The 24,734-nt window shown below is 37.6% G+C and overlaps 1 protein-coding gene and 1 pseudogene across 7 annotated transcripts in view; one reads left to right on the forward strand and one right to left on the reverse strand.

Moving 5' to 3' along the window:
* Positions 1-24,734, forward strand: part of fhod1 (formin homology 2 domain containing 1) — a 54,233-nt gene that overhangs the window by 846 nt on the left and 28,653 nt on the right. For all 7 annotated transcript variants that reach the window (XM_065267817.2, XM_065267823.2, XM_065267818.2 and 4 more), the window contains exons 2-3: positions 1,546-1,652; positions 7,873-7,937. In XM_065267817.2, the coding sequence (XP_065123889.1) occupies positions 1,546-1,652; positions 7,873-7,937 (172 nt within the window). The remainder of the gene's footprint in view (positions 1-1,545; positions 1,653-7,872; positions 7,938-24,734) is intronic.
* Positions 2,808-2,924, reverse strand: LOC135749350 (5S ribosomal RNA; annotated as a pseudogene).

Here is a 24,734-nt window from a genome sequence, read left to right on the forward strand (position 1 = left end):
AATAAAGTATTCTGGAGCTTGCCTTACTAGAAAAATGTATGATTGTTTTATAAGTAATCAAACACACAGAAATCAAAATAATAGGATAAAACTGGTTTGTCCTATTTCAAATCATTTAAGTCATCTCATGGCTTTTGAGTTTCTTAAAGTTTGATGAGGCCATGTGGTTGACAATCACTGTCCTCAACAGCCTCTGTAGTTCAAGTGAATCCTAATGCATTTTCCTTTTAAGATGCTGCTACTTATTATCTTGAACATTATTACAAAAAATAAGGGAACAGAAACCGGAATTTGCTTATGCATTAGTCACTAAGCAAAGAAGATCAACAGTATGTTGAACAACTACATTTGAGTGCACAGTGAAAGGCCTCACAGATCCCTGTGTGTCCATGTGTTTATATCCACCAAGCAAGTGACATTGTTTGGGCTCCAGAAATGCCTGTAGCTAGAGAGCGAGTTGATGCTTGCGGAAATGGGTGGGATCTGTAAACAGAAGATAAGCTCAACTTTTCAATCAACCTCTTATTACTGACATTGCTATATTTGTATCAGACATTGCCTATATTTCTATCTGCTCTAGTATTAACGTAATGATGACTGAGCACAGCCTACACCAGGCTTTACTGCAAATTCATCTGGTGTAATTTGTATTGTTACAAAATTTTTTAGCTTTACATGCCATTTTCATAATTTTCACAGTAAATGAACTTTCTAACGGTGGTCTTGTATCTTAAGGGACAAATACTAAAAAAAAGTTGCTTTGGGTTTTCACTTGTAGTTGTTATGCAGTAGCCTATGCATGCTTGCTGATCCGAGTATAACAGTAAAGTAGAGAAATTATAATTATTAGAACTTACACAGGGATCACACGGGTCCTTTAAATCTTTGAAACTTTTTGAATCTGGGGGAAAAATTCAAGGCCCTGGGAAGTTTTTTAAATATACATATATAGATACAGGTCATTGAAAGTCCTTGAATCTATTTTATGCAAGAAGTTTTCTAAAAATAAAAAAATCCATAAAATTCCCTGTGTAGTGAAAAAATGAGAAGGCAACGAGACGCTTCGTCTCCCTTGCCATACTTCCTGCGTCCCTGTAATGTTGTCTTTGGCAATATTTCAGATAGCGATATACTTCCTGGCTCCCGTGTCACCCTGTCTTTGTCGTTAAGCCTCACCATTGGTTGTATTTGATATACAGATTTAGGCGCACTTACCCCTGGAGGTATCCCCAAAGTGTCACTGCAGTGATACAGCGCGAGTTCCCTCGAAAGGGAACTGTTACAATGTATCTTAAAAGGTAACACGATGTAACCTTGCTCTCACTTGAAATGTGTCCCCACATTTGAGGGTATTGAACCTGGAAAGTCCTTGAAACGTCCTTGAATTTGAAGATACCTAAGGTGTGGGAACCCTGCTTACAGGTACACATCCAAAACTTGAGGGGTTTGTGGAATTCAAAGGTGATATGTCTTTGAAGGACTGTGTCTGAAACTGGTGTTATCTCTTCTGCACACTATACACTGATGTCTTTTTCTTTCTCTCAGTTAGAGGAGTGTGCATTGCAGTTGGCTTCTAATGGAAACTACCTGGATCTGGAATCATCACTGGAGGAACAAAGAGATGATCTGGAGCAGCTCTATGATGACGTGGCGTAAGAGTGATTTTTCAGATTTGCCCCATTTAATTGTACCTCTATGTCTTCATGTTTATATTTCCCTCTTATACTTTTAGCTAATGGGAAATGAAGCAAGCAATTATAACATTTCCATTACTGAATCAATGTTCTTAGTCAACTTCGCAAACCAAATATGGGAGAATCATTTATAAGGTGCATGTTACTCAGTTTCACAAAAACAGATCTTCTTAGTGAGGCCTAAAGGAAGGGGTGGACAACATTAGTCACAAGAACTTTAGACTTTAAAACTTTAGAGGTCTGAAGAAGAAAGAGCTTGAAACACTAAAATGAATTGAAATCAAACAGTGTTACTGTACGCTTCAACAAGTTTTGACCTCTGGTGGGGATTTTTGCAAGCATTTAGCGGCACTTCACAAATACATGAGGAGGTTTCTTTTTGCAATAATCTTACTATATTTAGTGTTGTCTTTTGGTGACATCAGATTATAACTTAATCATGGCATTGACTCATCTGTGTCTCTGGATTTTCTGGTCTTTGTAGAGCAGTTGTAAGATAGCTTTGAATATATGCATTTCATTTAACATGAATTTTTTTTTTTTTTAATTTACTATTTGTATGTCTAACAATGACATAGTCCTTAGGATAAAAATCGTTGCATGTAAATACAGCTTGATTGATTTGATTTACAGACACTGCGTGTTAGAAACTTGTCTATTTTTATAAGGACACATTGTTTAAAAAGAGGTTTATTTATTATTATTATTAGTTACATTTATATAGCGCTTTACATATGAATGGGGGAATCTCCTCAACCACCACCAATGTGCAGCATCCACCTGGATGATGCGACGGCAGCCATATTGCACCAGAACGCCCACCACACACCAGCTTATTAGTGGAGAGGAGACCGAGTGATATAGCCAATTAGTATGAGGGATGATTAGTAGGCCAATGGGCAAGTTTGGCCAGGATGCCGGGGCACACCCCTACTCTTTTTCAAAGGACATCCTGGGATTTTTAATGACCACAGAGAGTCAGGACCTCGGTTTAACGTCTCATCCGAAGGACGGTGCTTTTTTGACAGTATAGTGTCCCCGTCACTATTCTGGGGCATTAGGACCCACACAGACCACAGGGTGAGCACCCCCTGCTGGTCTCACTAACACCTCTACCAGCAGCAACCTGGTTTTCCCAGGTGGTCTCCCATCCAAGTACTAACCAGGCTCAGCCCTGCTTAGCTTCAGTGGGCAAGCTGTCTTGGGCTACAGGGTGATGTGGCTGCTGGTTTACACTCTTACAGTTTGGTTTTAGTTCTGGTTTAAGCTAAGCCTGTGCATAAAAGAAGGGGCATCCTATTTGTCTACATATCTTTTATAATAAGGTGGTGAATTGAAATGAAAATTAAATGACTCGCTCTTTATAGCATGCAGATCTGTAGCTTTGAGTTGTCTTCGCTCTCTTCCTCTCTGTACCCTTTTCACACACAGATTACAAAAAGCTTTCGGGATTTGTCTGGGAATTGTTTGCTTTTGGTTTATTCACAATGCCAATGATTTTCTGGAATCTGTATTAACGTATAAACACGAATGCCGTAAAGATCCAGTAAAGACAAATTGAAAGTCCTGCCATTGGTAATTATTTTTCCACAGCGTCTGAAGTTTGTTTATTATCCATTATTTCTCTCTTGAGAAACCACACGTGTGCATTTTAGTTTATGATAAGATCATAAAGGTGCACCTGATCTGTTATGCTGGTGAATGAACTCAGCATCAGCGCTGATAGTAAGAAGTGCCCTGATCTCTGCTTCAGTCCAATTTCCAGACATTTCACATTTCTTGTTATGCATGTTAATCTTCATCTAAAAAACCTGTTTTAACATAAAGTGCTGGGCTGTTTAAACTCATTGTTGGGTCAAATATAAAAATTTTGGGGGGATTATTTAACCAAACAGCTGGGGTTGTCTTTTTTTGAAAATAACCCTCTATATTTTTCTATATTTTCTATCCATGCTTATTTTTGCTCATTTCAGATTATGCACTATTGTCATTGTCAGCTAAATTCCACTAAAACAAAATTAGCCTGCCACATCCATTCACTCATTCATCTGACCGGATGCAAACAACGCTTGTGGATTTGTTAATAGCCAGGAAATACACATTTTTAGTGTTTGTGTTGTGCCTTAAAGGGATAGTTCACCCAAAAATTTTAATTCTGTCATTGTTTACTTAGCCTCATGTTGTTACAAACCTGTATACATTTCGTTGTTCTGATTAACACAAAGAAAGGTATTTTGAGAAATGTTTGTAATCAAACCGTTCATGGACCCCATTTACTTCCATAGTATTATTTTTTTCCTACTATGGAAATGAATGGGGTGCACGAACGGTCTGGTTACAAACACTATCCCTTTAAAACGCTGCTTGATGAGTTCCATAGTTTTGTTTTATTTTACTCTTGGTCAATATGTCATCCTCAGTCGTCTTTTAGGAGTAGATAAGTGTATAATGATAAATATAGTTTAATTTCCCTTTTACGTCTTAACTGTTGACTAAGTGTGTGTCTGTGTATTTGATATCTTAAGGACACACATTATGGCATGCAGTTTAATGCTCATTCATGCCAGAAGTAGTGAGTGAGCATTTTTAACAAACACAATTTTATAAGCATGATTGTTGAGATGTTATAATCCTAATGATTTAAAGGCTTTGTGAGTGTGGCTCTGTTCTGTTAGGTTTGATGTAGAGAACACACTGCTGATAAAATGTATGTTTAATTCACTTTGAATTAAGTCATTTTGAATAAAAGGGTTTTTGGATTTGTCTTCTGCAATAGTGCCAAACTTTCATATGCAGTTGAAGGTTAAGACTGCGCTTATTATGATGGGTATCAGTTTCACTTAATCATTTATTAGCGTTGCTAAGTAGCACAGCCACTGAACACACCAAAAGATATGTCGAACTTCTCACAAGCAGAGACAGAATTTCAGTGAATGTGCTGACCACAGATTATACAGACAGTCTCCGCATCCACTGACACAGGCAAAAATACTGAACCGCAGTCAGCTTAAATGAATTAAAGTGTTACATAACTTTAGATTGGTTATATTTGAATGTGTTTTTGTTCAGAAGTCGTAAATCCGTATAGAGTGCTGTATTTGTAAGAGCTGCATTGTTTCAGGAAATACAGTCGAGTTTGTTTGTTTGTTTGCGAAAGGTTAATGAACTGTGGTTAAAAAGAAAGCTCCTTTTGATATTGTGCTGATTCAGTTTATTTTATGCTTTTCTGTTGTCCGTACCAAAAGCATGGACTACCATGGGAGGGAGTGCCTGTACCACACCCCCAAAACCAAGTCAAATAACCAGTTCACTGTTTGTTGTTTACACAGAGTTTACAAAAGTAAAGTAACCAGGTCATCACTGCATCAGCAATAACTACAGAACTGACCTTGGAGCAGATCTTAAAATATTTCAGAACGTGCAAATAATTGGAGGAAAAGATTTATTTGAAGTCTGTATTTTAGGGGTCACACTTTCCATAAGTGGAGGCAATCGTTTCTCATATGCTGAATAGGGTGGTACAGACAAAGTTCTACTGTGTGTAAATGTGTGTTTGTGTAAGTGTGTATGTATTTGTAAGCTGGCAGAACTGTGGCCACAGTTGGATTTCCCTCAGGTTCCATACTGCTGGGACTGCCAACAGGAAACGCGTCATTTGAAACAGCACTTGGAAAATAGGAGACAAAATTGGTGTGTGTGCACATTTTAAGTGTCTTTGTGACTGGGTGTATCAACCACACAGAACGTCTTGAAGACAACGTAAGCTTTGCAGAGGTCCGTTTTTAGTCACCAACACTCTTAGTTTCCATGCCTTCATCCTGAACTCTCCATATTCTCTTCAGTGTAATAATAATAGATTCATTATATTCTTTAGGGCAAAGTTCTGGGAGTGAAAACAGCATTTCAATGCAGGAATGAATCCCCTGAACGATTGTTCCATGTGTGTACACAATACAGGAGTCACTTCCGAAAAGTTAATATTTAGGCATCTCGATGTTGAACAACAAACATAAATGCTAACAATATTATAGTGCATCCGAAACACGATCTTCCTGTCACGTGCATCATTACACATCAGACCTACTCAGATCGTGTTTCAGATGATGGTTCTTTTTTGGCATGCAGCCCCCCTTGTGTATGGTGCATCCCTTCGTAGCTCCCCAAAAGACAATGTATAAGATAAAATATTCTAAAACTTTAAATTCGAATTAAAGAAAACATATTCAATTATACAATATATTACTATTGGCTAGTAGCCTTATTTTTCTGAGGTTTAATTACATATAATTTTATGATAAATAACTGTATTTTATAAAATGGCTCCCAGTTTTGCAACCACTGTGCTAAGTTACAGCAATATTTTATTATTTTTCAGTGCATTATATGCCTTTAAAGGGTACATCGGCTATGCTTTAATACTTTCCTACTAAATAAAATCAATTGATAGAAACGAAATATTTTCATTACTCCAAAAATTCCCAACATGTAATATTCGTTTTATGCTGTGTGTGGAGGCCGCCATTATGTTTAGTGTATTCTGGGATGATGATGATGTTAAATTGTAACAACTATGGTCTTCTATAGTTTTTCATGGGAGAATGTTTTACTTCTCACGCCCACATTCTTACCTCTCAGATATTCTTTCTTTTTTATCATCTTTCATTTGTATTTTCCCTCTATTGTTCTTCAACTTTCCGGTTCATATTGAAAGGGCTGTACAGATGATGTTGATGTCCTTGTATTTTTAATGGCACTCAGGTGTCGAGACCACATACCACCTACTGTTTGTGTACATTTATAACTTTCTTCTGTAAATCTTCTGTTTTAAATCATTTTACTATCTACTGATTGAAGCGTTAATGTGCTTGCTTTAAAAGTGCCATAGAAAGTAAATTCACCTAGGCATAGATGAATAATAAGAGTTCTGTACATGGTAATGACATATTGTGAGCCTCCTTATATAAACTTTGTGCATGCAAAAGACTGCTGGAAAACAGACCAATCTCAACATAACACCGACTGTGACGTTACAGTCGCATTGTATGCCCCCAACATTAAGTTACACATTAAATTAAGTACAATGTTGTTACAATGCTAAAAAATATTGTGACTGCTTGGTTAGCACTATATGCTAGTTAATGCTATATGCTAGCGTTTAGGCTGAGGTTTTACTATTATCTTTACAGTTACGTTTTGCTGGTCCATACTGAAAAAACACAAACTTACCTCTTAGAACTTACCTCTTCTGATACAGGCTCAAACATAAAGTTAGACACACACACACACACACACACACACACACACGCGCACACACACACACACACACACACACACACACACACACACACACACACACACACACACACACACACACACACACACACACACACACACACGGCTATTCAAAATAGCAGAGCATCAGGGCCAATCAAAGCAGAGCTCAACATTATTATTCATGATCCTTTCAAATAAGGTAATATTAGACCATTGTAAAGGCAAATCCTAGGGTTGTAAATGGACATGTAAAACCGTCAATGGATAATTTTTGCACTTAATAAAGCCACATACCTTCTATGTAGGGATCAGAGAACAATTTAACACATTATTTCAATGCATTCTTTGGCACCATTAATAGAATGGGTTTTGATTGCAACCTTTTAAATGTTGACTAGTGTATTACGCCACACACGTGTTTATTGTCGGGGTAAACACTCTTTTTTAAGTACGGTAATGTACCTAGACCACAAAGGTATTTGGACCATGAATGGAAAGTGTTAGAATTTGCAGATGAGTCAATAAATGCAGTCATTGAAAGTTATGATAGAAAATTTGTCATGTTGTTGTTTGAACTATTATTGTGGTTTTCCTCTTCAATTTTTCAGTTGTGAATTTATGAATGTGTTTGTCATCCCTTTAAATACTTACACAAAAATGTAATTGTATGCGTATACAGAATGTACTTCATGAGAAGACAACTGTGTTTAGGCCACATGCACACTAAGTGTACTTTGCTCCATCTGCATTATCACTCAAGTTACTGGAAAGCACAAGGTTTCAATGGAAAGGAAATTATTTTTTGCATGTCTACACTAGAATGCTGGGCAACTGATCATTTTAATTATGCTGATAACATCAATATAATTGTGTCTTAATACCATTTTTTTTTTCTTTCTTGCAGCAAAGGCAAAAAGCCCATCCTGATCCTCCGTACGCAGCTCTCAGTGAAGGTTCACTCCATTCTGGGTAAGATATTTGCACTGTAACACACTAAACCAAACTCGAATGTTCCTGCTGTGAGAGATTAAACTACATATCTCATAATATGCATGTTCATTTCATAAGTGTACTATGTCTGTACTGCTGAGGTGGCGATAACGTCATCCCTGGCTTTCCATTCTGGCTTTTTGTTGACTTTGTGTTGGAAAAGGAAAAATGGTTCACTTGCTCCAAAAATGCTAAAATGATATTTTGCCTTTTTGGTTTTCCCATGAACTGGGAACATTTCAATCGTATCCTCCCCTAATCTTCGCTGTCAACTTCAGGATCAGTTGGTGTTAAAATGTTAAATGATCTGGAATAAAAATTAATGCGTGACCCACTTAATAGTTAAACTCTAATTGGTTTAAGTCTGTGTATAGGTAAAGGAGTAATCAATTCCCGTGTTTTTTATTGTCACAATAAAAGTCTATATCTGACCAATAGGATGCACATTGCATACAAAACACCATCACTAATATTTTTAGTGTGACTGACAAAAGATACTGACTAAATTGTGGCTTTTGCTAGGCTTTATAATTAAATAGTCTAGATCTCTGTTTATTACAGAAAGTGGGTTAAAATGATTGTAGTTACTGTAACACCTAGTGATACCCTGAGTGTGTGTGACAACTTTTAGATAAACCTTCCTTTTTGTCCTCATCCTCAATACTATACTGTCTTGTACCATTTCATGCTTATTTGACTCACTATAGGGAAATGTTGAGGAAATGTGGGCATGTGTCATTTGCGTTAACAGTGAGAGTTACTGCACATACCTCATGACAGGACAGACAGGTCTGTCTTCTGGATTTTTTGCGTTGCTGGTCCACATACACAAAACCTTACGCTTGCTTAAGTATGCTGTGTAACTTGCAGAGAATGGAATTGCTTGTGAAATTGTAGGTTTATGTTTTCTTATACAACAGATGTACATTTCTTGTAGATTTCCATGGTAGATCCGTGGTGTGCATCTTGTAAATGTGCATTTTTATAATGAAAAAACTTTACATGAAAAAAATGCTGGGTTATTTTCAGTCCAGCATTGGGTCAAAAAGGATGAACCCAACATGTTGGGATGTTATTAAATATAATTTTGGGTGATTCAACTCAAAATGCTAGGTTGTTTTAACACATTGTTTTGTCAGATATAAACTTTTTGGTGGGTTAATTTAACCTGATAGCTGGGTTTGTCTCTATTTGACCAAAGGCTGGGTTGAAAATAACCCAGCATTTTTTAAGTGTAATTGATTCTGTCAACAAACCAGTATTTCTGAATAGCCTAAGGCTGAAATTAAGCAGATAGTTTATGAATGTGTAATACCGAGAACATTCGGTTCATAGAGGTGCGTGGCGTTTAGCAGCTTTTGCATTTGAGCTCCTCATATATTTTTCTCTACAGATAGTACAACTGTCTTGTAGCAGTTGAATTAATGTCTAGTAATGTTGACAGCTAAGACAAGTAAAAATTGTAATGAAATTCTTGGCGGTGTTGTAATTACATTTGGATCAAAGAGTGCAGCAGTCCATCCATTCTAACCCCCATAGAGCTATTGTAGTCTCTGGCATAGATTCAGGTCGGTTAATTGAGTCAAACTGTGCACACATTTTCACTCATTTGTTACAAATAAGTGTCCAGGCTCTGTTCCAGTACTCGCTGTGACTGCACGTCACATGACTGGTTATCGAACACAGGCCGCCAGCTCTCTGTTGATGCTGTCAGTGCCAGCTGGCCCAGCCAATCAGATACGGGTAAAAATAGTGACTGCTTTTTTACTGAAATCCCACATATTAAGGAATCCATTATAATTAGTCATGGATGTTTATTATTATTTCTTTTGGAACTGGAAAAGGCTTGTCAGATGGCTTACAACTGTGTTTCGAAAACGGTAGATTTCAATTCATCTTATAAATAACGCGTGATCTTTAAGCAAAGCAATGCACATTTGGTCATTGAATAAACTCTAAATCTACATTACAGCATAATTTAAATCAACATTAGCTAAATCACAGCTTATTTTGTCCACTCTTACATCATACACATTTTTGTGTGTGTGTGTGTGTGTGTGTGAGAGACTTTTTGTGCCACTGTGTTATTCATAATCCACCAAATATGAATCAAGCTGTATCAGGACACAGTGTTCCACTCCAGTGAATGTCACTTATGCCCTCTTGTTGCTCTCACGTGTAGACATCCTCTATGGGTCTGCATGAATCTGCTCAGTGCTTTATCCATGTGAAAAGTACAGTATGTATGAAATGTGTATCCAAGAGAAAGCAGCTCGTCACTTAATGGTTTTTCAATGTATAATTCAACTCAGAGGCTTACCAATATCTAATACACAATCTTGTATGCATTTGAACTTACTATCTATCTACATGCTGTTCATTATTAAATGATGTTTAAACAGCAGCTGTGGCCATAAGAAAGAGCTTTTAATTAAAGATATGTACTGTTGCCTTTGATAAGCAAACAAAAAAACTGAGGCATCCTTTATCACTCCCTGTCTTCCTGTTAGTTTAGAGTGAGCGGATGCAACATCCTTTTTTATAGTCGTGTATGACGCACAAATAAAAACTTCAAGTGATCGTAAGGGTTAAGGAATTTTAAAATTGTGACCGGCTTTGGGAATTTTGTTTTAAGGAACAGGCTGATTATATAAATAAACTGCCTTTTCTCAGGTTTCATTGTGTAAAGCTGTGTAATTCATTATATCAAGGGCTGTCATTAACAGTTGCAAGCCAGTTTAGTCTTCCATAGAAAGTTTGCAAGTCCTTACAACATCAGACTTGCACCAACTGGAAACATTAAAGGGATAGTTCACCCAAAAATGAAAATTTGGTCATCATTTACTCACTCTCATGTTGTAACAAACCCGCATAAACAGGGCTCCAGACTAACTTTTTTCACTAGGAGCACAGTGGCCCCCAAATGAAAATTTTAGTGGCGCAACCAGAAAATTTAGGGGCACACACCATACTACTTTCCACTGTATAACTAATAAATACATTGATGATAGATGCAGAAATTACAATGTGCTGTTTAAAATTCAGTGTCACATTTTATTGTGCACTTTTGAAGATGCAACATAGAAGGTACACTGACATTTTTTATTAAAAAGTATGGTATAATTAAAACTATATCCCCCTCCACACATTAGCCACTTACAGTGCCCATTCCCTATCCTTGTCACACTCATTGGCCTGCCACAGATTCCGGATTCATTGACGTGTCCCTTTCACGTTTAACGTGTAAAAAAAAGGTCAAATTTACTGGTCGCACACGTGCGACTGGATGTAAAATTGAGTCGCGCACACTCAAATTTTGGGGGCAAAATGCGACCATTTGGGGGCAGTCTGGAGCCCTGAATAAATTTCTTTGTTCTGATGAACACAAAAGAAGATATTTTGAGAAATGTTTGTAACCAAACCGTTCGTGGACCCTATTCACTTCTATAGTAGGAAAAAAGAATACTATGGAAGTAAATGTGGTCCACGAATGGTTTGGCTACAAACATTTCTCAAAATATCTTCCTTTGTGTTCATCAGAACAAAGAAATTTATACAGGTTTGTAACAACATGAGAGTGAGTAAATGATGACAGAATTTTCATTTTTGGGTGTACTATCCCTTTAAGCAATGCTAAATAATAGTCAATATCAAACGATACCTCACACGCATCAAATAAAGTAGAAGTGGAAAGGCACTGAAAACTTGAAACTTTGTTTTTCCCAATAACTTGAAATGAAATAATTATAATTTGTAGTGTAAATAGATTGACATCTATAAAAATGTCAAGTTAAAATTATCTTCCAGATTTTGTTATTATTCTGGCAGGTTATTTACTTTTGACAAATCTGCAGTAGTCAGGAAAAGTGGAATGGAGCTCTTAAGTGTTTCCCAAGAACTTTCTGTGAAATGAACAGTATCATTTAAATGGCCCAACAGGAAATGCCATGCTGCAGATAGGACATCCCTTAGACTTCTATTTCTACTCTGTTTTAGGCTTTCAGCAGCACATAATGTTAAACCTGAGCAGAAATTCAAATCCACCCTCTGTCATTAACCCTTTGTCTAAGACATCTCTAACCGATCCTGTAGCTTACACAGGCAGTCAGACCCATGAGAGTAATCCATGCATGTAATTTCCTTAGTCAAACGTTTTATGTGATGACTCTAAGCATTTTGTAAACCTTAAAGTGTACCATGTTGTTTCAAAACATGGAGATTTGATGAAATCTCACATACTGTTAACTCTTCGGCCTGTCTTTCCTGGATGTTTTATGCCCATGTTCAGACATGTTTACTTTCTGCGCACAATGCTTGATGAAATTTCATGTATAAGCTTTTATGCATTTGATTGACATCTATTCAAAGTGCATATTTGTCTTTTCTATTGAGTGCCACTGTGTGATCAGAGAATTTGCTGGATATTGGAATAGAGAATTGGCTGGATTTGTTTATGAAAACATATAACATTATATTACCCTGCTTGTTAGAAACCATGAGTCATTCTTTGTAAATGTAAAATATGTTTTCTACATAAAATCATCCTACATAATGTAAAGCGCATTCTGTGAGAATATAACCTTGATATTTTCAATATTGTCAAAGATTGAAATTTAAAGTAATGGAAATGAAACTTTAATGCTCCTAATATAATAATTAGATAATGCGATTTTAGCAAGGATTTTACAGACAGGGTCACATATTGTAACAAGGCTAATGTATAATAAATCATAGTCTTTCTTCGACTATCTATTATTTGCCCCAGACTTTGTGCTCCAGTCGCTTATAATGCTGAATTGTTTACATAGCATGGCTGCCAATGTTTGAACCACAGGGACATGGAAGATTTAGCTGGGCCTGAGCACCCCAAGCAGAGCCTATTTATATTTTAAATATGTGTTGTCTATAAACACAATGCTATATGCCAGTAAGTACTTCATGTTCCACATACATCTTTTTTATGGGTTTTCTTTTTCCTTCAGATACTTGGCCAATACAGTTTGCAAAATTACCAGAAACCTTTTATGTTTTTCCATGATGCTGCAAATCCTGTTTTAGCTACTGTACCTACACTTTTTCTCTTTGTTATGAGTACTGTCCCTCATCTCTCTCTCTTTCTCTCTCTCTCTCTCGCTCTTGCTTGCTCGCATCGTTTCATGCCTTGTGATCTTCATCCATCTGACAGTCTCTATCTAAAGCATCACACTTACCAGTGAAACATTTCACATTTCTGTGTTGGCTTCTCTCTCGTGACTCCTCATTCCCTTGCTTGACCCTTTTGGATCACAGGCTTTCATGACTTGAAGTTTCCCATAATGCACAGTTGCTGGTGTCATCTTCTATTGTGAGAATGTTCTGGGGTCATGTCTGGATCAGGATTGGCTGTAATAGATCTTGTAAACGTCCTGTGAGTCATTAGCCCAGGATATCCTGTATGTCCATGTGGGGTTAAGTTGCTACATACAACAATATTAATAGAAAATGAACATTATACTTTGTACACCAGGACGTCACCTTTATTTTTAAGACGACTTTTGATCAATTTGTGTATATAGGTGTGGATATTTAATTTAGGATTGGTTTATGATAATCTACTTATCGGCCAACAATTAACTAGTCAACTAATGACATTAACTAGTTTTAGCAATAGTGTGCTGTGTTTAAGCTGTTAGACAGTTTAGTCATTTATGCTACCCAACATCTATTTAATTATAGCTTTTACACACATAATGTATTGTTTATTGTTGGCAAAAGTGAAGACGGAGGGTTGAACAAATCTTTAACCGATAGTTAGGCCAAAAAAAAAGAAAATGACCATCAAGCGATCCGAGATACAAATTTCCATCATCTTTCAGACTAACACATTTTCAGTTATTAAAGAAAATGTCATTGCTCTTCCAATCTTTATTATGGATGAATATGGGGTCTGCCTCCTTCAAGAATGTGCATCCATCATAATCCAAATGGCTAGAGGGGGATAAATAAAGGCCTTCTGAGGGTAATCAGAGCGATTTTGTATGAAAAAATAGGCTTTTACGAGAACTGTGCGTTGTGAGTTGTTTTACAGATAGGGATAACTCCATATCCTCTTGTCTTATATTGAAATCCTCCGCCATTTTCTTTAAAATCCTTGTGACTGACTTTGATATTTTGCTCCCTGCTCTGTGCCTCTACCCTATGCATTCGTCATATGTAACTACGAAAAGTATATGTACCGGAAGCTAGTTATTTTAATTTGTTTAAATATGGATATTTCTCTTACAAAATCACATCGATTACCCTGAGATTGCCTATATTTATCCCCCTGAAGACATTTGGATATTTTTTGTGAAAAGTCAATGCACATTTGTTTGGCTTGAAGGTCCCATGTTTATCTATTGAGTTTTTTTCCCAAAATAACTGAAAATGTGTTTGTCTGAAAGATAATTGACATATGTATCTCTGATGGCTTGTTGGTGAGTATATAATGGGGTAATTTTCATTTTTGGTCAAACTATCCCTTTAAAATAGTGAAAAACAAACAAAGTGGTCATTTACTTTTAATAACTGTATGGTTTTACTATGCAATGTTGCAATACCTTGACCGTGTTTTAAAATTATAACCACTTTTCAAAACGATTAGATAATGTTAAATTTTATACTGACTTAAGTTGTATGGAGTAAAAGTTCTGCAAGGATTTATTCTGCCCTCTTATTCACCTTGTTTAAGGTACCAGGCAAGCACACTTGGCTGCTGTCATTAGCTCATTAATGCTGTGAAACGTCATCATCTTAACACTTTGGCATCAGTGACAGATTTCTTTCATTCTGTGGTGATTTTGGCTCAACATGAGCAGCTGCCCTTTGACCAAATAAGTTCTTTTGCAAATATATTTTTTCATTAGCAGACCTTTTGAAGTGCTTGAAGAGATTAAATCAGCCAGGCTTTTATTACACTAACTCTCAATATACCTTGCAGAGTGGTTACACTCTTGAACCCTCACACTTAGGGCGCACTCACATTATCCAAACCAAACCAAACCATGCCCCAGCGCGAATGTCACCCCTCCCTACTCCCCCATGTGCACGCACTCACACTGTACTTTTATCGATCCGAGTCCGGGCGCGCTTTCGTCATTAAGATGCGATTGTTTTGAAAAAAGCAGGAAGTAAAGCTCTCACTGAACACTGGAACCCACCGTAATGATAGGTCTGTGTTTTTTAATCGGAGTCGTTTGGTGCGCGATTACAGACAGCCCTCTCACATGCCATCATATTGCTTAGTTGATCTGTCACGTGCGCAGCGCGGACATTCACGTAACCCGCTGCGCGCATCAAAAGGTTTTTACGGAGGCAGATGAAGGTGAGTGGTCGCGCAACTGACGTCTTCACCTTTTGAATCGCGCTCAGGCGCGATTGCGCTCACACCACAGCCTTCCGCGCCTGAGCCCAAGTGAACCGCGCTCCGGCCCACCTCTGCAACCCGGCCGCGGCGCGATTAACCAATCCGCGCCCGGGCGCGGAACAGAGCACTCACACTAGTCAAACGAACCAGGCTTTGGGGGTCAAACGCGCCCGAGCGCGGTTTGGTTTGGATAGTGTGAGTGCGCCCTTAAAGCCTTTGTGTGTGCTTGTATGTCTGATCACACTTCTTTATTACGTTGTGTGTTGTTCTACCATATATGCTCGTAAAGATCAGAGCCTAAGTGCCATCACAACGTTAAATGGGTTCAGACGTCCCCGATCCAGTGCTTGATAAAGACCTGTTCATGTGTACCAGAGTGAAGTTAAGTAGAGACAGATACCCACCAACAGTTTAACTCTCTGGCTTGTGGACAAAGATGTCACTACACAAAATATTTACTGTGCTTAAATATTTTTTATTTAATCCCAGACTTCTGAATTTAACTTAAATTGGTTAAAGTGAACGCTTCTGATGGGACTGAGCTGAACTTGTTATTGTGGTCTCTACTTAGGTCATGGTCTTATATTCGTAGCTGATTATGTCTTGCTGGCTGAACATGGCTGAACTTGTCTAGATTCTGGGAATAATTTAGATTACTTCTAGATTACTCTTTTTGGCAGCTTGCTTTGTGCGTGCCTTCAATTGATCCAGATCCTGTGTTGTTCTGTTTTGACCTTATAAGGGTGCACATTATCTGTCTTTTAAATGCACTGCCATCAGGTAACCACTTATGGCCTTTTAAATGTCTAACCTACAACCTTTTTGTTTTGGGGCTGTAAAAAGGGAAGCTAGTCTGGAGGGGCTTATTGGTCTCTCACAGGCTAAATAAACTCTTAGCAGGACGAGACGTGCCTCCTCTCTATTTAGTAACCTTATTCACACAGCACTTTGGTCCCAGAAAATATCCGTTAAGTTGGCAGAGAGCCTTTTTTTCTTCACACAAACACGTTCTGTAAATGTTCTGTGATTGCTCCCGTAAAAGGGACCTTGTAACCTTGCCGTAACATTTACGGAAAGCATCCTGTGTGAACAAATGGCAGAAACAATGTAGTATCATAGTCACGTGCATGTCAGTCATAGCAACAAGAAGTTATCGTTCAGCTCTTTGACAAATAAATATTAACATTCACAACATGAAATGTCTGTAAACTGGACTGAAACAGAGATCCAGGAGCTACTTACTATTCGTGCTGAAGCTGGGATCATTCACCAGCATAATAGAAAAGCACATCACACACTCCTTATGATCTTAAAGATGCACGCGCATTGTTTCGCAAGATAGTATTTGCGGATTACAAGTACTTCAGACGCTGCGGGAAAAACCTACAAAAAAAGTTTAGGACTTTAAATACAACAAGTGTATTTACGGGACTGCATGTGTGTGAATGCACGCACAGATTTCGAACAAAGCATTGGCAGTGTGATTTAACCAAAATCAAACAATCCTGGACAAATCCCAGGCACATTTTCCGTGTATTTTAAGCAATCTCTGTGTGAAAAGGGCTTGTGTTTCCTGTGTGTGTGTGTGTGTGTGTGTGTGTATGTACATGACTCTTGTTCATACACCATGTTTAGGTAGTTTGTTTGGTTAAATGCAAGGAGGAGAAATACCTAAAGATAAACAAGTGAACAGGACAAGCAAATGCAGGGCTCAACATAAAGGACTGCCCGATGGCCCAGTGCCAGCTTAAAAGGTGCTCAGGCCAGTAAACAGTATTGTCACTGGCCTGATTGGGCCAGCGCTTCACCCTTAGTCACTAAAATATATATTCTGCCTGTGGCCGTTTGTCTGGTATGTATTGTTATGCAATGCTATTTTAAATATGTGACACTGAAATATTCTTTTGATGGGGCCAGTAAAATTTTGTCAGGGCAAGGAAAAACCTGAACCACTGGCCCGACTGGGCCAGTATAAAAATAACTTTCATTGAGCCCTGAACTGTTGATTTTGTCTGCAGTTTTGACCTTTGACCTACTCTAGGTGGATGCTATTTAAGGTGTTTAGTTTTATTTTATTTTAGTTTACATTTGTCATCTAGCAAATCAAAAGCAAACTAAGAGTGGAGTCAACCATGGCGCTTGTGGCGTGACATCCTAGTGTCCCTTTTTTAAAAGGGCAAAATCTTGTTTGGATGTCCATCCCTGTCTATTTTTGCCTTCTTATGAAACCACAGCAATTGAAGAAACCTACACTTACACATTTCACAGGCTATCGACTTTCAGAGGAACAAGTCCTGAGAAAACATAACTGGGGGTTAACTGAGGTGGATGTTTATTTCCACAGACTTGCTGTTCTTCCATTGAGAATAACACTGATGTGTTTGGCAAGAAATGTTGAAGTGGTTAGCCTCATTCAAATGACCGGCCTGTGGTAACCTATAGGGAACCTTTGTTACAGAGAAACCTCAAAAGCTTTAGTGTAACATGTGTTTTTGCCCAAACAGAGTGCCAGGGCTAATTTAAAAGATAATTGTACTGCCATTAACAAAAAGAATGGCAGAGAAAGCCCTTTTAGTTATGTAGCATGATGTAGTTATATGAAGCACTTCCTGTCTGATTGTTTTCTTTGGGTACGCCTTAAGCACTAACACTGGCATACTTGTTTTGAGGTCACTGTTGTTTAAAGGTGTAATTAAGCTGGTGGAATTCATGATTCAATTTTCTGATGACAGAAATCACAGTGACATAGTGACATTTTTTTCTACTGAGCTGTTTTAAAATGTGTGCATGGCCAAAAAAAAACTTTACTTAGGTGCTCTAAGCCAGTGGTTCTCAAACTGGGGGCCGCAAATATAATAAATAATAAACTATATCAATGTTCATAAGGCTGGCTTTCTTCTCCTTACACTATTGAACTTCGACCGCGGCGTGAGCGCAAGCTGAGCTTGGCTGCGCTCGCGCAAACTCGACGCAACAACAAACCGCCCTCGCGCGGCGCAAGCCATTGAAATTAATGGGTTTCATAGCGCAGCGAACACCGCGTCCTAGCTTTAAAAAAGCCTCTTTACCATAATCACGTCGTAATGCTGTTTAACGGTCTATAGCCACACTTCACATTAAAGCTTACGTAATTTAAAACAACGCTAACTTACCTTTGAAATAAGTGAAGACAGCGTGTAAGAACATTAAACTTCCTTAAAACAGACTCCTGTAGATTTGAAAGTTCCACCTCAACCTCTAATCTCTGAGTTTGAGCCAGTCTGTGTTTGCATGAAGATGAAGCAGGCGGTGCTGGTTCGTTCTAAATGTTCTAATATCCATATTTTACACGATCCATAAAATGCCGCGAAAAAACACGTTGCTAGTGTCAAGTCACAAATATGCTAAATACGTAAGACGGGTGAGACGCGGCAATACATCAAATCAGAGAAACTGGTCTATTTTAATTAAAGAAAACATATTAACTATATTTTCCTCATTTGATTACAGTATAAGTCATGAAACATTCAATGTTTAATTTATTTTAATTATTCTTGATATATATTAAACTAATAAAAAAACTTTGTAGAGGGAGCACAACAACCTGTTCGAGGGGGCACTGCCCGCGAATGCCCCCCCTTGATGCCGGCCCTGGATTATACAGTCGCTTTATTTAGAATTGTTGAGACTTGATTGCTATGTACAACATAGACATTGTAGCCATTATTATAACAATAGAACTACTTTATTCCAATGGATTTCAAAATAAGTGCAGGTGACATTTTGTTGTTGCAGAAGGTGAACTTTAGGGACAGTTCACCCAAAAATAAAAATTATGTCATCGTTTATTCACCATCATATTATTTTTCTATGTTAAAAAAACAAAAGAATATATATTGATAAATGATGGTAGCCACACCACACACCACTACGAAAGTCAATACTGTCATCTGTGTGCTTACCATCATTTATCAAAATCTTCTTTTGTGTTTAACAAAATTAAGGAACTCATACAGGTTTAGAATAACATAAGGGTGAGTAAATGATGACCAAATTTTCATTTTTGTGTAAACTGTCCTTTTAAGTGTCCAGTTCATACAGTCTTTTATTAGTCAATAATCGTAGGCGACTTCTAGCTTTGAAGATTTAGGGTAAGAATGATGCTTGTTTATCATTTATTGTGCGCAAATGTGTGATCTTATGGATGTTTTCAGACTTGCGTCCAAAGTTTTGTCTGTTACTCTTCCCTTGTTTCCGTTTTCCTGCCCAAAATGGCTTCCTGTGCTGAAGCTTTAAGACAATGGGCTTGATTCCTGACGGGCCCTTTGTCACAATGGTGCTTGACTGTCTCAATACTGTAACTCGTCTGGAAGTATAAACTAGCTTCAATCATTGTTAAGATTGCATAGAGGTACAGACAGCTTAAATCACTCATGACAATTATAAAATATTTGTCTTATAATTTTTTTTAAATAGTTTAAGACTCTACAACACAATCGGCTTTTCTTAAGTATTTTACAAGGTGGCCAATTTCGGATTATTTTTGTTAATTTGTACAATTTGCGTTCACTCCAGTGACACTCTGGTTATGCTTCATTATTTCTTTATCTAATAAATGTATAATTTGTATAATGGTTGTATAAATTTATCTCCTCATGAAAAATCTTTTGTTTTTGATCAAAATAAGTTGATATTTTTTCGGACATTCAAGACCTCTTTTATCATGTGGATAAGCATCTTGAGTCTTTCTATCAAGAAGAAAATAACTGACAACTAAAAGTCACTAAAAGTTGTAATTTTTCTCAGTTCCACGTTCTAGCGAGCTAAGGTCCTTTGCCTTTGTTGGGGCAGTATTGTGATTTAATACAGGTAGAAAATAATGGAACTTTGACACCCACAGCCCCAACCTGAATATTATTATTGAACTGATTTTCAATAATCATGTAATATAAATTAATACATGAAGAATGTTTGGTGTTTGTTTTCCATTTTCTTGAAGCCCAGACACAGTAAATATCTTAAGCTTTTCTTGAGTGAGAGCAGAGGTGGAAAGAGGGAGAATAATCTCATGAAGTGTACAGTTGCAAAGCTCTGGAATTTTGGATATATTCCAAGTTGGAAACTTAAGGAATTAATGGAATTAATTGTAAAATTTCAGTATTTTTTTCAAACTGCATCACAAACAAACATTAGCTTGCTTGACATCTGCCTTGTCTTCTTCCATGTGACATAAATCCCGGTGTAATTTCCTTGGAAAGTTTCCCAAATTCCCCGAATTTTGCAACCCTAATGAGTGTGACGTGAAGAATGTGCTTAATCACTTTTACTCAGAGTTCTTCACTGATCTCTGTCATATATGGTTTTGTCACTGTCTTAACCTCATTTAAATTTAAAAGCATTCATTTCCTTAAAATGTGTTTGGGGCAGTGCTGTATAAAGGACTGAACAGTGGCATTGCATCTTGAAAAGTTTCAACATTTTTGTTCAGAATGTCCAAAATCTTCCAGTGTGTTTTCACTAATGGATCTGTTTTGCCATGTCAGAAGAATGTTTGTGAAGTCACTGAATTTTTTATTTATTTGGGGCTTCCCATAGTTTGATGTACTACAGGACCTGATCTGATTGGCTAAACAGTGGCTGTTTCTTTAATGACACAGGGTGTTATGACATGTTACATGAGGTCAGGAAAGCCAGAACAACAATATGAATTCATAACAAGTTTGGGTCACTGTGAAATTTGTCATTAGCCATTGTGTTATTCTTATGCATCATGTGTAGCGGTAACAGTTGTTTATTCAAGCTGTTTGTTTGTACAGTCTAAAGAGTCTGCCTATCAGAACATCAGAGAAATATGCTATAATTTTGAAAAGCGTGACTGCAATCACTGTAATCTTTCCTGTAAAACTGCTCAGTGCTCACAAACAAAACCTTGATACAGTAGAAGGAGGTAAAGGTGAAAGGGAATGATTGTTGGGAATCTAGCCTGATATTCAGCCTCTGATGTATTTTTAGACCAAGAAGATGGTTTTATGGGATGACATTTGCCAAGATTAAAATTCTTGGCAGGTTTATTAGTCTGTATAATAAGAGGTTGAAAGTCATTTATTGAAATAGATACATGCCTGCAAATCAAGAATGTGTCAGTGGTTTGCAGAAAATTGAGAAATACTGTGTGTGTTGTGTTCATCCGAAAACCATACCTCCATGCGAGTGTGTTTGGCATATGACATCCTGGCTGCTTGTTGTGAAATCCATCCAAGCTACAGTTTAAATGCACTATGTGTATTCGCTGTGTGCTGACCCTTTTTAATGTCTAAAAATAATGTGTGTTTGTAATGTTATCAGTAGCAAACAGCTGTCTGTGGTAGACCACATCATTCTTTGTGTTGTCATGGCTTCTTACACTGATCTCAGACGTTTGACGCAACACACACACACTTTGTCTGGTCTGCTTTAGTTGGCAGTCTCAATATTTTTCTCTATTTTTGCATACTTGCGTGCACACACAAATACACATGTATACACATAGTAACTACAACAGATCACATCATAGTGACGGTCCTGTTTTTTCGTTGTCAAAACAGATCACCAAAACAAATTGGGAACAAAACTCATCACAGAACCAGAATTTTGCTAAAAACAGGATCTGATCTGACATTCAGCTCATCTGACACTTTTAATGAAGTAATTGAAGCGATCCAATGCACACAGATACCTGTATATCAGATCCTCATGGGAGAAGAATTTGCGTTGCGTCCTAAGGCTCTAAAATGCTGCTTTCTGAGGCAGCATTCCAAGGCATCAAGGCATGTCTGAATCCAATAGTAAGTTTACTACCTTTCTCCTGAGATACCTTCATTGTCCTGTCCCCCAATTCTATGCGTCGGCATGCACGGAAAATGTGATTGGTCGAGCCTGGTCGAGTTAAAAAAAATAAAATGGCCGCCAAGGAAGCGTCTGTATTAAATTGTAAAGTTATATTTTCACTTTTTACACCTTTTAATTGCATTTCTAGTGAGAAATATATAGGATAAGTTATCACAAAGGCACTCTCTGTTTTTATTTAAAACAGAATTTCATTTTCATGCCTATGAAGTCTGTCTGAATGAGTTTCGGGGCTGCCTTCATGGCTCCGAAGTCATTGCCTCATGAGGCAGCGAGTGTTGATACATCATTTATACTGGTCAGTCATTTTTGTTCTGTGAAAATCTTCAGAACAATGGAGAAGAGTATATATGTGGATAGTTTAATTATTAATTTCAAAATAGCTTAACACAAATAAAGGCTTAAAACCCTAAGTAGGGAAACGTAGTTGACTGTGGGATGGAAATAAACCCTTAGACACGACTTTATGTTGGCTGTGCATACAGTATTCATCTTTTTTGGTGAGAACCTCCTTAATTTAACCTCCACCACTTTGTGGAAGACTTTAAACCTGTAAGTTGAAAAAAAAATCAAAGTTGCACCACATTGGCAAACAGATTCACGCAGCCAGTAGCTTGAGGCCCAGGGTACAGTGACACCACACATTTGTTTACAAATGATGCGAACTGAAGAATTACTTTATTATGCGTGTCTTTAGTAAAACTAAAAGAAAATATGTTGCATTTGTAAGTGTATGGCTTGACTTTGAGGTTTAAAGTCGCAATGAAATTGAAATGAAAAACTATATATGTATTTTTAATAGTGTGGTATTATTAACAAATGACTTATCTGTGAGCTTCATTATTTTTTAAAAATTCGTGTGTGCTCATAATCTTTAATCAAAAATGCAAATCTCCTCCCCTCCTCAAAACGATCTCTCTTCACTTCCGGTCAAAAGTATGGCAGGTGGGCGGGGTCCGGGAGAAGATCGCAGTGATTAGCAATTAGCAACACGACCCAACTTCAAACGATCCAATCAGATCTCGATGGACAAATTCAAATCCAGCCCTGCCTTATTTCATCTCAAAAGCCGTTTCATTCGGATATACGTCACCACGGGGAAAATAAGGCAATCGCTACTTCCGTTTCATGGCGACTTTAAGAATAGTCATAGAGCAGGGGTGGGCATCGAGGGCCACAGTCCTGCAGAGTTTAGCTTCAACCTTAATCGAACACACCTGAGTGTAATTTCCAAACAGTCCTGAAGACTTCAATTAGATATTTCAGCTGTGTTTGATTAGGCTTGGAGCTAAACTCTGCAGGGCTGTGGCCCTCAGGACCAGGAGTTGCCCACCCCTAGTCATAGAGTATCTGTTGTTGCTTTCTATTTGTTAGCACAAGAACACAAAGTAGATGCATGCATAACAGCTGGGCAAAAAGGTGTACGTTTGTGTGGCTTTTCATGTGTGAATATATTACCTATATTTGCCCTTCACAGTAATGCATGTACACTCTTTCTCTATTTATTCACTTTGGATCTTGTCCACACCACTTTTTTGTGTTAAGGGTGTAACATTGTTTATGCAATAGGTTTATTGACAGGTAAATGGTAAAATTGCTAAATTTGACAATGACAGTGAGAGAGAAAGAGAGAAAGAGAGAAGGAGAGAAATACATACACACAATCATCTTTAATGTACAGTAAAAAAAACTTGACTCAATGTATGTCATCCAGAGCACTGCTGAGAATGCGTCCTGTTGGATAAGCTGTTGAATGATTATACAAAACTTTGAGAGCGTTTTAGTTTGGTTAACTTCATGGTCACTAAATAATTGCAAAATACTTTTAAAATGATATAGTTACTTAAATGCTCCCTGTAGTCCAGAATTTTAACAATTAAAACTCATCTTTGAGCATCATAATAGCATATGTAAAGGTTTACCTGTCACAGTAGTTTCTTTTATGCTTTTAAAGAGCTTGAATGTAACTCTAGTCTACACCCTTTCTCCCTGTGTCAGTGTGGGTTTACTCCGGATACTCTAGTTTCCTCCCACAGGCCCAAAACATGCAAGTCAGGTGAATTGGAGATGCCAAATTTCCCCTCCCCCAACTTGTTTATGAATTAACAAGTTCTCGCCATGAATATAGCCGTAGTTGCTGGAATGGCGTAAATAATAAAGAAAGAAATAAAGAAAGTCTACTACACCCTTGCCTCATTTAGCATATAGATCTACAGTGGGGTGAAAAAGTGTTGGACCCTTCCTGATTTATGTTTTGTATATCAGACTTTAATGTTTCAGATAAAAAAAATGTAAATCAATCAAAGTAACACAAGTAAACACATGCAGTTTTTAAATGAAGGTTTTTTATTATAAAGGGAAAACACTATCCAAACACACATGGCCCTGTGTGAAAAAGTGTTTGCCGCCTAAACTTGATAACTGGTTGAGCCACCCCTAGCAGCAACACCTGTAATCAAGCGTTTGTGAACTTGAGTCTTGAGTCTGTTACAGTGCTGTGGAGGAACTTTGGCCCACTCATCTTTGAA

Source organism: Paramisgurnus dabryanus, chromosome 2 (genome assembly GCF_030506205.2).
Source record: "Paramisgurnus dabryanus chromosome 2, PD_genome_1.1, whole genome shotgun sequence".
In the NCBI taxonomy this organism is placed as follows: domain Eukaryota; kingdom Metazoa; phylum Chordata; class Actinopteri; order Cypriniformes; family Cobitidae; genus Paramisgurnus; species Paramisgurnus dabryanus.